This window comes from Pempheris klunzingeri, chromosome 4 (assembly GCF_042242105.1).
Source record: "Pempheris klunzingeri isolate RE-2024b chromosome 4, fPemKlu1.hap1, whole genome shotgun sequence".
In the NCBI taxonomy this organism is placed as follows: Eukaryota; Metazoa; Chordata; class Actinopteri; order Acropomatiformes; family Pempheridae; genus Pempheris; species Pempheris klunzingeri.
The window spans coordinates 24466583-24484057 of NC_092015.1; the positions used below are offsets into that span (position 1 = coordinate 24466583).

The window sequence follows — 17475 nt, forward strand, 5'->3', positions numbered from 1 at the left end:
AGTGTCAGTGTCCATAGTGAATGCATGGTGGTCAGAGATATTGAGTTGAGGCTGGAGAGTCGATGTATTGTAAGACCAGTGGAGCAGACCAAATCCAGGATGTGACCACAGCTGGTGGTGAGAGTTGAAGCCTTGTGGCAGTTCCAGGAATTCTATTACAGATTTACAGCCAGTGTCATCAATGTGGATATTAAAATCACCCAGGAGGAGAATGAAAGGCAAAGAAGATGGCACAAAGCTGGGTCATAAAAGTCAGAGAGAAAGGAGGGGTTTGCCTTGGGGGATAGAACAGCAGCTACTTGAGTGTATGAAGTAGGGGTATAATGATCCATCGATTCAGTGATCACCGATCCATAGCATTGGTGCAAAGTAAAAACATCTAGCAGTGTCATCGTCTTTAAGATATTCTTTTGTTTTGAAATTTTCATTGGCATGTTTGTATCACCATTGCAGTGCTAGTGCCAGGCAGATAATGGCAAGCAGCCAAGAAAAAGTTTGAGTTTGGAGAAATTGGAAACTTTATACACTGTTTGAATGCTTCATATGTGGCTGCCAGCTTGAGGAACTCTCTCTGAGGTGAAAACAGCGCATACAGTTGCACTCAAAATTATTCAACCCCCATTGCAAATTAGGTGTATTAGCAAAAACTTTCAGTTGTGTTCAATGAACAACTCAAACACAATTGAAATAGCTCAACATGACTAATATTATTAGTGGTTTCTCCAAATTCAACACAATGGGCCACTTTTAATGACTGCTGCAGTCTCAAAATTATTCAAACCCTTAAATATAATCCCTCACAAAAGCACTCATTTGCAAATCAGGTGTGTCAAGCACACCTGATGCAACTAATCAAAGGTCTCACTAGTTGCATCAGGTGTCCTTGAGATAGAACACATCAAATACCCGGCTTGGCTTGGGGTTTGTTCCCAATGACGTTTGGACAATGACCCCAAGCATACCTCAAAGTCCACAAAGACTTGGCTGTAGAAAAAGTCCTGGAAGATAGTAGAGTGGCCGCCACAGTCGCCTTATTTGAATCCCATAGAAAATGTGTGCGAATGGTGGGATTCGAAGAAGGAGGTTGTAACGCGCAAACCCAAGAATATTAGAGAGCTGGAGGCTATTGCCCTTGAGGATTGGGCTAAGATTCCTTAGGAACGCTGTTAGAACCTGGTGTCTGGCTTCACATCACAGTTTCAGCAGGGCATAACAGCAAAACGGGGCTCTACTGAGCACTAGAAGGGGTTGAGTAATTTTGAGACTGAAGTAGTCATTAAAAGTGGCAAATTGTGTTGAATTTGGAGAAACCCTGTGTAATATTAGTTGTGTTGTACTATTTCAATTGTTCTTGTTTGAGTTGTTCATTGAACACAGCTAAAAGTTTGTAAATTTTCCAATACACCTAATTTGCAATGGGGTTGAATAATTTTGAGTACAACTGTAGATGTGCTGAACATAAGATGAAGGAGGTTTACAAACAGTGAGTGTAAGTGTTGATTCTGCTCTTCTGGTAAACAGGCTCCCGTCTCACTCCTCAGTAATGACATTCACAAATGCAGTACTATACAGGATTTGAGGATTAAGAGACATTATTAAAAATTATATATACATAAAAATGAATGTATACAATAAATCAGTGTTGGAAAGGTGGCACTGGAGGTCCTATAGACCTCCAAATGTAATGGCAGGGGTAACATTGTTTTCTTTGTGAGTTGATTTAAGTTCAAGTGATTGTGTTAAATGGGCAGGCTCTTGAATTGAATCAAATGAAAATTGTTTTGTGCCAGACTTTGTGATGTCAGCAAATATTGTATTGGTTTATCAATGTATGTGAATCCTGAGGGAGTGGTCTAGTTTAATGAGAAATAGTCTCAGGGTTTGTGCCAGGTTTCAATGACGCGGAGGAAATTGTTGCTGTCAGTTACATGGTGGAAATTGTATTGGCAAATCTCTGACCACATTTCTACCATTGCACCATGAATACTGTCTTAACATGCGACCCTATTGTCAGTTATGAATTAATGAAATCAATTAGGCTTTTATTCATTAATATCAGATAAAGAGAAAGAGAGAGCAATAGAGGCTTAGCATCTTACCTGAGAGATCAACATTCTAGATGGTTGAGTAGATAGAATAGCGCATTGAAACATTCTGTGCATAAACACACAGAAATATACATACACCCAGATTTAAATTGCAGAATACATGCAACATATGCATGCATATGCCACCTCTTCTAAACAGGGCTTCATTTATAGCTGAAGCTGGCTGAAGACAGATACACAGACAGCACTGATTTCTTCATGACCTCTTTAAGCAGATATCTGCAAATGAATGAAGAATCTGTTGGCAAGGGACAATATTCTGGGAGCATTCTTGTCTCAGTTCATAGTCCATTTATAGTCCAAGTGGTATTGACCAATCACATTTGAATGTACTTTGGTTGCATCCGAGTCTGTGTGGAGAGAAAAACCCATCAGCCATTGTCTGATGACAATTTGGCTTTTTACTGTTATTTATTTTTATTGGCTTTTAAAAAAATATCTGTTTTTGCATTAATGTTAAACAATAATTAGGGCAAGGTAGAGGAAGTCTTGGCATGAATATGCATAACCCATCATGCAGATTTCTGCTGGCTGCACTGGAAGACCTGAAACTCTTTTTCTTGCCCTCAGAGGCCAAATTGTTGTCAGGTAAAAGCCAATGGGTTCCAAGATCGTTGGTGATTTGACTGGATCACAGACCAGCTACAGTCTGGTCCACAGTGTCTATGCACACTAACAGTCATCATTAAGATATATAGCGCTTACACCTGCATACATAGAAACACAAACATGCTCCTGCATCCTTAATCTTTATATATCTATGAAAAATAGTGTTCATTAAAGCTGCATATTAGGACACTTTAAAGTTGTAGTTTGCAGTTTAATGGCCATTACTATAAGGTCAGTTTTTGTTCTGTATTCTGGCTGTTTAATCATTAAAACTAGATTGACATAGTTGCTTAAAAAGCTACACCCTATACCCAATACTGCTGGAATCACATAAAAACAAACCTCATCAGGGACAAAGGGCTATAAGTTAAAAAAAAAAAAAGTAGTAGTACAGTATGTAAAAATGGGAAGGGAAAATTAGCAAAATGATTACATTCATTTTTGGTTCCAGTTATGTTTTCTTTTTGTTTGTAATATAAGTATGATGCATTTTTATAAGCATCTAACTCAGCCATTATTTCTGTTTATCAGGACAATTAAGATATTCCTTTATTAGTCCCACGGCGGGGAAATTCAAATTAATTCATAGTTCATTATCACTTACTTACATCATGGCTTCAGAAGGTACTTGATTCTGATTAACAGAACAATCAAGATTGGAGAAAGGTAGAAAATATTGTCACTTAAATGACAAATATATGAAATAGTATATAGTATACTCTTTTTGTGTCAGCTAATAGATGATGTAAAAGCAGCGTACTCAAATCAGCATGGTGGAAGAGATTAACTCTGTCATCACATTACATTATTTTTCTCTGTCTCTGTGCTTCCTGTAGACTAAAAGTAGAACAGCCGGGTGAGGTGAGACATCATGATGTTCTGTGGTGAGACAACTGTCCATGTCAGTTGAACATAAACTCAGCTTTAGACAGGCTGTAAAAAACAATTTTAAAATAGCACAGGGTTTTTTGCCTCACCCACTTTGTGGAAAGTTGCATTTTCTCTCTCTGTAATTTGGTGTCGACAGGAGTCTTTTTCTGGCCTCAGCCGGATTCTTGCATGACAGACAAACAGACATTGCTGTTTGAAACTGCCTGTGATCGCAGTATGATTTAGTATCTTTTTTTTGTGTTATTAATATTTTGCGGCAAAGCTCGCCCAATGCTACAGTAAATACTGCAAACTCACTCCATCTTAAAAACCCTCATCATTTGTCTTATGTACTACTATATATGTATCTTTTTGAATACTCTTGTGCTCACAGGGATTGCCCTCAATCCAGGTCAACTCAAAGTCCTGTTTCTCTTTGATCAGGTAATGGTTCTAAAAAATACTGTCCTATCTGTGTACCTGATTAGGTGAAGCAGTCCCAAACAATATTTTCCTACTGGGAACACCAGTTCTGGTCAAGACTCTTCTACCTGCGATTATTATTGATTTCTGATAATCTTGATAATTCTGATATTTCTTTTAGGTTAGGTCTCCAAGGCTTTTCTTGGGATTAATTTTAAACAGCTAAACATGTGAATGTTCATCAGATGTTTATAGAACATTTGTAGCTTTTTACACTAAATATATTCTTGATAAATTCTCTTTACATATAGGTCAATTTTATATATATATATATATATGAGTATAACATAAATGATGCTGTCAAATTGTTTCTACCTCAGCAACCAACAAAAACTGGTTACAAATTAACAGAACTAAAAGAGAAGATATAATTATTTTTTTTACTTTACCTACTTAACCTACAGTAATTAGTTTGTCAATTATAAGCTGATTTAATACATTATTCATATCCAATAAATTAAGTTGACTGGTACAATTTGATTCAAGAGCAGCGCCACGAGTCAGCCATACTTCTAAGCACCTGTCAAGCTTACTTATACCTGCTTAACCCATCTTGTCCTGTGTGTCTCTGTTTTCTCAATGATTTCATCAAATAATCAACTTGCCATGGCTCACAAAGTGCAGATCCACCTGCCAATTCAGGCAAAAATCTGTTTAACAATGATTTCCTTCAAGCAATCACTTCCCACAGCAGTCAGATCACAGCCAAACTTTCTGGCAGAGTTGGTTGCGCTCAGTGGCACTTCCACTCAAGCTACCCTCACAACACCCTTTCCAACTCTGATCTGACTTCTTCTCTGTCCATGATTGCCAAAACCAGTGGTCGCCATAAGCATAGCTGCAGGAGCTGCTTCCTTATCTGCTGTTTTCCTCATGTGCAGTTTATGGCAGACCATCACTATGCATCCTCCTCCTTGCATTGGCCATCCTCACATACACAATCCAAACCCAACATCAGAGACTGGACGATGGCACATGTCCAGCATGCTTTGCAAGGGAATGGCATTCCCTTCAACTGCATCAACAATAATGTTTCAACTCAGCTTTCATCAATACTCCAACAACAAACACAGAGCCTTTCACACTTCCAGCATCCTCCCAAAAGCCTTCCACCTCCAGGACTATCACATGTGATGTCACAGTATCTCTACCACTTCCATGGTTGCTGTGAGTATCATCAGCCTCTTCCAACTATCAACCACCCCATCACCCCATTGGTAGGCCATTGATCTTTCTAAAGCATATATAGCGCTTTCAAAGTTACCCATACACCTATACATCTGCCGATTTTTCAGAGTTTGCTGGAAAGGAGTCTATTATTTTGCTGTACGCCTCACTTACAGCTGCAGAACTAGTCCTTACTAGAAAGCTACAAATCTCCCTTACGTTCTCCATCTTCTTAATTTTTGCACAGTCACTCCACCATCCCTTCCTCCACAGTTCCAGCTTACCACTGTCACAAAAGTTTTTTTTCCCTCTTTCTGTGGAGAAAACTGCAGGCCTTGCACCTCTATAGAGTTTTATGGATCACTATGAACCCCTTTTTCCAGGCATCTTTGCCCACAGAGAAAATACAGCATATAACTCTGCTTCTGTCAAATTATCTCCAAACAGATAAACGGCAGCTGCTAGCTGTTCTTGGCCACCTCAATTGCAGTGGACATAATCCCTCAAGGGAAATCCTTCCTGTCCATCCTCCTATCCAGCACAACAGCCATCAGCTCTCTCCCGCTACCAAGGCCTCACCTCAATATCCACTCTTTTTTACCAAAACATGACGAATGGCCACTCAATTTTAGTTTCAAAAGCATATTCACCAAGTACCACACATTTCTGGCATTGTCTCAGAACACTATTCCAGCCATTTGTTCCACATTGGTGCAGCTTTCACAGCAGCCAGGTGGTGCACTTCAGATCAACACACAGAAAACCCAGTCCAGCTTAGACTAAATGAGGCTTTTAATTAAATTTGGTTAGTAAGATAATAATTAAGGCATGGTGTTTGCATGGTATCTGTCACACCTCCACCTGCAGAACAGCTTTACCTCTTAACTAAGCTATGCGTTGCTTCACACATTATTTGTTAGAGTTCAAAGTTTAGCTTTCAAAAATTTGTTTGAAATTATTTTACTTTGCTGAATGGAGTTATGTGCTTCTGATCCACAAAGAAATCAAAACCAGCACAACTGGTTGCAGCTATTTTGTCCATCCTGGACTGGTTTCTTATTGTCAGTGGGATGGGAGGATCTCTTGGGGTGCTAATGCTGTAATGAATGCCACCTGGTTGAGCAAACATGAATACATATGTTGAACCTGCAAAAGCCATGTTACAAAGCCATGTGTACAGTGAAGGAAGAAATGGAAAAACACACCCACACAGACACACATGCACATACACACCCACACCCACACCCACACCCACACACACACACACACACACACACACACACACAGAAGGTTTGTGTCGTTGGTGCTGCTTGCATGGCCAGTGCTTGTGCTTCAGTGTGTTGTGGTGATCTTGTGCTTTTTACTTTTGGTTTGCAGTAGTATGTTGTGCTGGTGTGTCTGTCTTTCTGTCTGTGTGTGAGTGTCTGTGTGTGTGTGTGTGTGTGTGTGTGTGGGGGGGGGGGGGTTAAACCTATCAGCAGCCATCCCTCTCTCCTCTACACTGTCACACACTCCAAGGCAAATCAATGAAGTGTGTGTACAGCAGTGATCACCAGTCATGTGCTTTTGAGTTGATCAGTTCCCTTACTGACAGCATACTGACAGCAAAACAACAAATGCATATGCATTTAAATAAATTACAGGACAATTCAGCACATTGTTTGGTACTGCTGAAAACCATTGGTCCATAAATAAAACTGTCCGGTTTGTGTGTGTGTACATTCACATAATCATAATAAATGGTGTGTTTTCAGAGTATGTCTGTATGATTGACATTGTGTGCACCTCCCTCCTCCTGTCTGATATTCCTCCTGTGGAGCAGGTGGGAACAGCAACAGTGTGTTTGACGTAGAGAAGGCTGTGGGCACCATCATCATCGCTAAGCCACTGGATGCTGAACAGCGCTCCCTCTACAACCTGACATTGCAAGCCACAGATGGCACCAACACTGCATACACACAGGTAAAGAACACATTATTTTTCTTGAACTATGCATACTGCACACTGCTCTTTGCAGTGGTATACCCCTTGGAGTTCAGGTATGGAGGCCTCTTTTATAGTCACTTGAGGGTTTTTGGCCACATGCCTCTTAAGAAATCTGGTGGCAGCTGTTGATAGCTTCTTCTTCATGTTCATGTAGTGTAGCCAGTGTTCTGTGCTTTAGCTTTGAACTTGCAAACTATGCTTCCCATAAAGTTGGAATAATTGTTCAATATCCCCAATTTTGTTAAAGCCTGAATACACAGTTTGCAAAGGTTAATTGTGGTTTAAGTTTTACTGTGATATGTTTGGAAGATTTTGATCAATAAAGTTGAGGAGATATACAGTTTATTTATCAAGAATAAATCACATTGTCACAATCATTTCATGAGAAGAGGTAAAAAACATTTTATTGCAACTTGTGTGTGTGTAAATTATTATTATAGTTTAATTATATTAGCTATAAATTATTATTATTATAATTTAGAAACTGCAGTAGTCATTAAAAGTGGCATTTTGTGTTGAATTTGGAGAAACCAATTGTAATATTAGTCATGTTGAGCTAAATTGTTCTTGTTTGAGTCGTTCATTGAACACAGCTAGAAATTGTGCTGGTAAATTTTGCCAATCCACCTAATTTTCAGTGGAGGTTGAATAATTTTGAGTGCATTTTGCATCAAATATCCCTTTAAAAATGCTAATGCTCCAGATGACACAGAGGAAGAACATGTGTCAATGTAATGCTCTAGTAGAATTAGAAAAAAAAGTTTTATCCATCCCCTCTTGTGACCTGGTGTATTCCCCTCATTTAAAAATACTGTCTTGAAAACCTGTTTACATGCTCATCAGGATTCCACTGAAAAGAGAATAAGAAGGGCAGCATTTTGGCCCCTCAGTAGAAATAAAGCACAAACATCCCATACCATCTAGGTTAGGAAAAAAAGCTAGGAAAAAAATGAATGCAAGAAAATAAAGAGTTCATGTTTTACTCAAATTTATTTACTGAACCACAAGGATTATGTTAACGGATGAGACGCCTAAAAATATGAACAAACATGAAATAATGTTGAAATATAACAATATTCAGATTTTTAAGAGGATTGCAGATTCATACAGTATCAAGAACAACCACTACAATTACAAATTTGGCTTGTGTTCCTGCAGGGGTATATCCTATATATCCTATTTTATATATGCTATTAGGAGTATGCAACATCCAAGTTTTAGGAGAATCATCCATTGAACACCATAACTATCAAAAGGATCATTCTCTTTGGATCTAATTTTCAAAGTGCATTTCAATAGTTGCAATAATAGTATACTCACCAAGATAATCAAGGCAAGGCGATAATCAGACAGTGTATAATCCTTCAAATGATGGAACATACCATCACATATCTAAATTATTTTGAGTTATATTGCAATTACACCTCCAGTGTAGCATACACTGTTTTGACTGATAGTAGGCTCAATGCTAAACATTTTGTACACATGTTGAGTGGCAGTAGACTTTGTCAGAATTGGAAGAAGTACTAAGATCTTGTACTGAAGTACAATAATTAATACAAAAGTTTAGAAATATCCTGTCAAAACATTACATAGGTAAAAGAGTGAAAGTATTGGCATCAAAATGTACGTGTCAAAACTAAAAGTACTCATCATGCACACTGCCCCATATCTTAGCAAGGTGTTTTATACAGTACTATTGAATTCTAATTATTGATGCATTAATGAGTTTTAATGAAGAAGGTAAAGATGGGGTTTTTAACTTCTTTATATACTTTATCTTCTGTATAGCTTGTGAATTTTCCTGTCTACATTTTTACATATAATTTATTTGTTGAACTAAAGTTATTAAATAAATGTATAGCAATGTTTGCCTTTAAGATGTAGTGGAGTAAAAGAAAGTATAAAATGACAGAAAATGGAAATACTCAAATAAGGTACCTCAAAATTGCACTGAACCAAACAACATCAGATAGCATGCAGGCATTCTGGAAGCAACAGAGGCATGACGGACATGACACATAACACGACAGTGTTGGACAACCTGTCTCGTCCTGCTGATTGACCCTTTTTTTCACACTGGTGGCAGAACAACAATGCCCCCAATTCCATGTTTGTATGTTTCATACAGATGGTGAGGTGGAATAACAGCACAACATTGCCTCCTTAAACAGGCTGTGTAAAAGGGGCTTTAGATTTACTCTTATTTTGGCCAAATTTCCATCATGATGTCTAAATGGGTTAAGAAATAAAGATTAATAAAAATACAATACAGTAAAAAGCAAAACATGTCAGTGCAGTCCATTACTTGCACAATGCTCAGCTTCCAGTAGCTGCCAAAAATACTGTTTCAATAAAACCAGGAACATGTAATTTGATCAATACTAAGACTTTAGATATATTAGTATTAGAGTATTAGAGTGGGAACATTTATTCTGAATGAATGCCTATTATCTCTTGTATTGTGACAAGATTGTTTTCATTTTTTTCATTAGACCAACTTCTAATCTATATCACATCATCAAAAACATTAAACAGAACTTATGGTCTACATTACTGCTATCAAAGCATTCAAATATAATTTATTTCACAGCTGGCATTTTTCAGTTCTAGCTCTTAATTAAGAAAATATCAAGCTTGAAATTTGCAGTCGTTGCAATGTTTCCTCTATTAAACAAATAAATAAGTAAAGGCAGTAGTAGCTCAACTTAAGCAAACCATCTTCCTCATGAAGATATCAATAGATGGGAATGCATGGTTTTGAACTGAGCCATCTTTGGCATCAAATTGACATTTTGATTTTAATATTTCAATGAGCTGTTTGTTGTGGCATTCAACTGGAATGCAGCTGCAAATGCAAAGTTGAATCATCACCTCTGTGACACAGTGTCAAGACTTCACAAGATATGATTTCAACTGGTTTCTTAGGTTATAACATTACCTGCTATTTCAGTTTTGCCTTTCATCCTGTCTGAATAGAGAGTAATGTCGTCTTCACTTATTAGATTTAATATTTCTTTTTTTGTTTTTTCACACTGACAGGCACATACTCCCTGTTCTCTCATACTCACACACACACACACACAACACACAACACATACACATACACACACAGATACAGATACACCTGTAAGATGAGAGGAAGGTTCCCAGATGGAGAGTCAGCATGGCGTCATGCTGCCAGGGAATGTCTCTACAGTTGAGCAACAGAAGGCTGACTGCTGCAGCAGAGTTTAAATTTAGACGCTTTGCCTGGCAGCACTCAACTACCATCTCAGTTTCCCTCCACTTCTCACTCTTTATGTTTTCTCTAGATAGGAATCAATACAAATCTCAAGCTCCCTTTACTAGATGTGAGTATAGTGCAAATTTTCACTTTCTTCCCCCACTAAGACCTATTCCTGCTGATAGTTTGTACTTTGTAATCATTACAGATTTCAGTTGTTATATTTTGGTAGGGGTATAATCAGCACAGTGGCTCAGTGGTTAACACTGTCACCTCACAGCAAGAAAGTCTTGGGTCTGAATCTAGCCCTTGATCTTTTGTTTTCTCTCAAGACTTGGAACTTTCCACCCATAACTCTGATGGTTTTCTCCCACACATTGTACTTTCGGTGTCCACATAGATGCATGATGGAACTGTTGTGCTGTCCTCAGTTATTTTTGAAATATATCAGGACCTTAAAGTTTTATGCTCAAACAAATTCAGTTATACAACATACTGTCCAACCATGTATCAAGGCCAAAGCATTTCTATCCGTTGCAAATGGCCACACTCAATCCTCACTCATCCTCCTGGCTGCATCACACTTCCGAGTCTCTCTCCAAGAACGGTCTTTGCATGTCCTTCTAGTTTTGACGAAATGAACGGAACAAATGTGGATCATGCTGGACAGTTTCAGAAATGGCTATTCATGACCTTTGTACACCCAACCAGTCACAGTGTAAAGTGTGATTGTCAGAAACTACAAAAATTGTCAAATGCAGCCCCCCCAGATTTTCATGTCTCATGTGGGAACCAGTGGAGGTGGAGACTTGTGAAAAGGCACAAAACCACTCAGTGCATTAAGTACAGGGAAAGAATTATTTATTATATATAAGGAATATTGTTTTTGGTGTGTTCATTGATTTTTCACAGTTTGGTTTTATGCATGTACTTTCCTTATTCTGATTATGAGTGCTGCCACAAGGAGACCACACCAACTGATCACCAACTGTGATCAGTCAATTTGGGCTGCTTTTGTTTTCTCCTACAAGTTACTGCTGCTCCCAGTTGTTGATAGTGAAGACAACATTAAGAAAGTCTTAGGAATTGTCTCCTTTTAAGTAACATACCTCTAACAAAAACATCTGCACTGCACACCTTCTGCATGCTGTCTCTCACAGTGAAGGAAGCAATACTGCTTGCACAATAGTTTCAGTCTTTGAGGAGATATGGTGAAATATGTTGAAATACATCATAGTCAAATGCCAGTCTGTATCACAAAATGAAACAATGTTAAAACATTTACATCTGTCTAGTGTTATGGTGAAGATATCAGTGGGTGAAATATGATGCTGAACTTAAAATCCAAATGTATAACATACATATCTACTGCCTTTAACCCCTTGCATAGAGTATAAACCCAGTTTAAACCCACTTTTATTTATCTCCCTTCTTTACCTTCTTTACAACAGCCCATCACTTTGCTCAGACACATCTCCTCTTACTCCTGACATGCCACTTTCTGTTGTCAGCCAGACAGCACCATATCCTGACCTCTTTTCCCCTTGCTTAGCTCCTCACTGCAGTGGCAGCTTGTATCCTGTAGCCCCTGGCTTACAGCCCTGGCCCCTTACCTGAATCAGGGTTGGACTCTAGCCACTCAATTCAATTCAATTCAATTCAATTTTATTTGTATAGCCCAATATCACAACAGAGTGTCTCATAGCGCTTTACAAAGTTCACTCTTGCCCTGAAACTCTACAACGAGCAGACAGCAACACATTTTCACACATTTTCAAGTACCGCTAAACTCAGTCATTCATAAAATATTCATAGTGAATATTGTATCGTCTCTTAAAAGATTCGTCTAAGGAGTTGCTTTTAAGCAACACAGGGACCATGAGGTGAGTTTAAGAGTCTCTAAGTCTTTAAGAAATCTCAGCACCTGACCAAGCAATATTTTAGTCTTTGTTACTGATGCATTGGCCTTTCATTCCCTGCTGAGATATTTTGTCAATTACAACACAACAGGGCAGAGAAAGCCTTATTAAATGCTTAATGAATAGCTAGATTTGTGCATTCATACATCAATCATTTACTTTGCTCTGATCTGTTTCCTCTTTGCAGCATCATGCTGCCACAGCCCAGATTCCCCACAGGGTTTGATAAGATTAAATCTACTCTTAGGTCTTTCATTTCCTGCCTTTTCTCACTCATATGTCTGCCCATCTACCTGTCTGTCTCTTCCTCACCTCTTCCGTTTTCCTGACTCATGCTGGGCTTCATCACCAGTCATCTGTGACTCAGGAACTTTCCATGAGTCATGACACTCACCAACCACAAGCACACTGCATGATTTCTCTGCAGTCTGCGCAATGACACTCAATTCAACTGTGTTCATTACGGTTTAGCATACACTCTTACATAATACTAATGACATGAGAGATTGTCAAGCATAGTTATATGAGTGTTTTTTTCAAGACTTCTTGTGTGTGTGTGAAAGCACAATAGAAACTGACTTCTGTGAGTGATTGTGGCTGATACAGCAAGGGCCTAGGCAAATTGGACTGATATAACAGCAGTGACAGACCAAGTGAAAGCTTTATGTTGTTGTTTCCTACTTTTGCACAGTAACATCAAATCTTCTTTACCAACAGCCGTTGTTGTCGGGGGTGTTAATGGCTAAGAGATTCATAGACTAGAAACCCTCTCAACTTGTCTGTCTAGTGTTGTATTTCTGAAAAGGTCTCAGTCATTAGAAAAACAGAGAAGTGATTCCCAGTATACAGTATAACTAAGTCAGTGATATCTTCTACCATCTTTCTCCTCCCTTTCTTCTTGTCAATGTTCCAGGTTCAAATTACTGTTATGGACAACAACGATAATGCTCCCATCTTCTCCCAACCAACCTATGATGTCACTATTTCTGAAGACACGCCACCTGACACTGAGGTTGTCCAGGTTCTGGCGTCGGACCGTGATGAACATCACAGGCTGACCTACTCTTTGCAGAGCTCCATAGACCCAAGTAGCATGCGTCTGTTTCGCATCCACCCCACTTTGGGCACCATCTACACTGTTCAGAGGCTGGATCATGAGGCCTGTGCCCAGCACATCCTCACAGTCATTGTAAGTCTATATCCCAGTTTCAGCTGGGATAGAGAGCACCTCAGTTTCCACTGAGGGGGACTAGTCTTGTCTGCATTGTTGTGTCAGGATTACAGCCTTATCTTGATGTCATTCACTCCCCTTGGTCATTCATCCTGCAGATAGATTCCAGACTTGTACGAGCAGTGTAGCAGGAGAAGAAAAGAAATACAGATGATAACATTTATTTACACGTTATTTAATTTGGCCATTAGTCTTAGTCTAAAAAATGGTGGCCTATTATATAATCCAGACAGTGAATGGAACAGAGTATCAAGGTTGATTAAAGGTTCTTCCCAGTGTCAAGCTCACGAAATGTTAAAAAGTAAAGGTTGTCATGAAGAGACCAAGGTCACAGGTCAAATCTGTGGTTGGAAGTGAGCGGTCACAAAAAGAGGGGGCCTTTGAAAGTAGAAATTATTTCTGAAATTATTTCTTCAGAGGAAATTATTTCGTGGGAGGAAATTATTTCTTGTATTCCTGTGTTTCATATGCAGAGCAACAGGAGAGCCAGAGGCAATTTGCAAGTCTGTGCTCTCATTCTACCTTAACTCATCACTTAGCAATTACTACAATGCAGTGAATCAGTATCTTCACCTTATCAAAGGAAATTTTCATATCCAACAGTTAAGCACTATTATTAAAAATGGGAAATTTGGAGGAAAACATATGACAAAGGAAAGTCATAGGGAGAGTTCTGGTCTGATGATATTTAGATATTTTGTTTTTGTGTTTATTACACTTTGAACAGTGATGGTATTGGAAACATTTGTTATTTTTCAGTTACATGTGTTTTTTTTGTGTTGTCCACAGGTGAAGGACCAAGAGTTTCCATACAGAAAGAACCTTGCCCGTGTACTAATAGAAGTGGAAGATATAAATGACTATGTCCCCATCTTTACCAGTGCTCTGTACGAAGGCTCTGTCTATGAGTCAGCAGCAGTGGGATCAGCTGTGGTCCAGGTCACTGCCTTGGATAAAGACAAAGGGGAAAATGCAGAGCTACACTACTCCATTGAAGCAGGTAGGCACTCCTGACAACTAAATACTTGCTCTTGTATGATGAATGTTTTATAACCTATTAATAGTTGCCCTTAAAATAACTACCACATTAATGTCAACATTTTTTGTTTTTGATTTTCCGACAGGGAACACTGGAAATTCATTTCATATTGAACCTGTCTTGGGTATCATCACTGTTGCACGTGACCTGGACCTGTCCAGCATAGGTCATTATGTTCTCACTGTCAGAGCTGCTGACAATGGCTCTCCTCCCCTGTCCACCACCACTTTAGTGCGAATTTCTGTCACCCTCTCTGACAATGCCGGCCCAAAGTTCCCTCAGCCTGAGTACCAAGCTGAGATAACAGAAAATGCAGTGGTAGGGACATCTGTTACCACAGTCAGCGCAGTCAGCCAGTCCACCCTCACTTATGACATCAAGCAGGGCAACACTAATCGTGTTTTTCAGATAAATCAGTACAGTGGAGTAATTACTACTCAGAAGCCTCTAGACTATGAGACAACAGCAACTTACACCCTGATAGTCCAGGCTACCAACATGGCTGGCATGGCCTCCAATGCTACTCTGTTAATCCAGGTAGTGGATGAGAATGATAACCCACCAGTTTTCCAGCAGCTTCACTATCGTGGCAGCATCAGTGAGGCAGCACCAATCAATAGTGTTGTCTTGAATTCAGATGACTCACCCCTAGTAATTAAGGCCACTGATGCTGACCGCAACCAAAATGCTCTGTTAGTCTACCAAATTGTTGAGGACACTGCAAAAATGTTCTTTACAGTTGACTCAGGAACTGGCTCCATCAGAACCATTGCTAACCTAGACCATGAGACCTTGGCTATCTTCCACTTCCATGTTCATGTAAGGGACAATGGCAGGCCACAGTTGACAGCAGACAGTCCAACTGAGGTCATAATACAAGTGATTGACACAAATGATTCACCACCTTGCTTTACCCAGAATGCCTATGAAACAGTCCTGCTACTCCCCACATATGTTGGAGTAGAAGCGTTGCAGGTTTCAGCCACAGACCCTGACGAAGATGTCTCTACAGAGCTCACCTACTCTCTGACTGATGGAGTACTGGAGCACTTTGCCATCAAACCTTCCAATGGAGTCATCATAGTCAAACAGAACAACTTCTCCAAAGAACGTTTCCGCTTCAGTGTTAAAGTTGCAGATGGGAAATTCTCCAGCACAGCTTTGGTGACCATTCTTGTCAGAGAAGCCCTGGACTCTGGTCTCAGCTTTACCCACAGCCTTTACTCTTCATCTATCAAAGAGAATATATCAAATATCACCAAAGTGGCTGTGGTCAATGCTGTGGGAAACCGCCTCAATGAACCATTGAAGTATACATTGTTGAATGCTGGTACACGCTTCAAAATCCGACCAACTTCTGGCGTGATCCAAACCACAGGTATACCCTTTGACCGTGAAGAGCAAGAGTTCTATGAACTTGTTGTTGAGGCAAGAAGGGAGCACGATCGTCTGCATGTGGCCAGAGTTATGGTTCGGGTACAAATTGAGGACATAAATGATAATGTCCCTGTGTTTGTTGGACTTCCTTATTATGCAGCTGTTCAAGTAGAAGCTGAGCCAGGATCACCCATTTTCAGGGTCATGGCAGTGGACGGTGACAAAGGGATTAATGGGGAGGTGTCTTACTACCTCAAGGATGACCATGGTCATTTTGAGATTAACCGGCAGACAGGTAGTCTCAGTCTCAAGAGAGCTTTTGATTCTGACTTGTCCAATGTGGAATACCAGATGGTAATATATGCCAGAGATGGTGGTTATCCTCCTCTCTCATCTACTATAGAGTTTCCCATTACTGTAGTCAACAAAGCCATGCCTGTCTTTGACAAATCATTTTATTCTGTTTATGTGAACGAGGATGTGTCTGTGCACACACCTATCATTGGTATCAATGCCACTAGTCCTGAAGGTCAAAACATCATCTACACTATTGTTGATGGAGACCCGTCTCTTCAATTTGACATTGGTTTTGATACTGGAGTCATAAGTGTCATCCACTCTTTGGACTATGAAGCAGCATCAGCTTACCACTTGACCATCAGAGCCACAGACTATCTGACTGGTGCTCGTGCTGAGGTTGATGTAGATGTGGTTGTCCAGGATGTAAATGATAACCCACCTATCTTCAAGAAAATGTCCTACAGGGTAGTTTTATCTGAAACTGCCATGATCGGAACTCCAGCACTTCAAGTTGTTGCCAGTGACAAAGACTCTGAGAAGAACAACGTTGTCCGGTACCAGATCTTCTCAGATGCACATAACAGCACAGACTACTTTCACATTGATAGCAGCAGTGGATTAATTCTCACCGCACGTATGCTAGACCATGAACTAGTCCAGAAGTATGACTTCATTGTCAGGGCCACTGATAATGGCTTCCCACCACTGAGTAGTGAAGTATCAGTCATAGTTGTGGTGAATGACATGAATGACAATCCTCCAGTTTTCAACCAGCTGCTCTATGAGGCATACGTGAATGAGTTAGCACCTAGGGGTAACTTTGTAACCTGTGTCCAGGCCTCAGATGCTGACAGCTCGGATTTTGACAAATTGGAGTACAGCATTTTGTCAGGAAATGAAAGAATGAACTTTGTGATGGACAAAAAGACAGGAATCATCACATTGTCTAGCCACCGTAAGCAAAGAATGGAGCCTGGCTACAGCCTCAATGTGTCAGTGTCTGATGGGGTGTTCACCAGCACTGCACAGGTTCACGTTAAGGTGTTGGGGGCCAACTTGTATAGTCCAGTTTTTGGACAGAATACATACGAGGCAGAGTTAAGAGAGAATTCTGCGGTGGGAACCAAAGTTATACAGGTAATTACTGTTGGAATTTATTG

General features: G+C 39.7%; 1 protein-coding gene across 1 annotated transcript in view; it reads left to right on the plus strand.

Moving 5' to 3' along the window:
• Nucleotides 1-17475, plus strand: part of LOC139199739 (protocadherin Fat 3-like) — a 130068-nt gene that overhangs the window by 64308 nt on the left and 48285 nt on the right. Inside the window, exons 7-10 of the mRNA XM_070828868.1 lie at nt 7060-7199; nt 13282-13557; nt 14389-14599; nt 14724-17452. Coding sequence (XP_070684969.1) covers nt 7060-7199; nt 13282-13557; nt 14389-14599; nt 14724-17452 — 3356 coding nt within the window. The remainder of the gene's footprint in view (nt 1-7059; nt 7200-13281; nt 13558-14388; nt 14600-14723; nt 17453-17475) is intronic.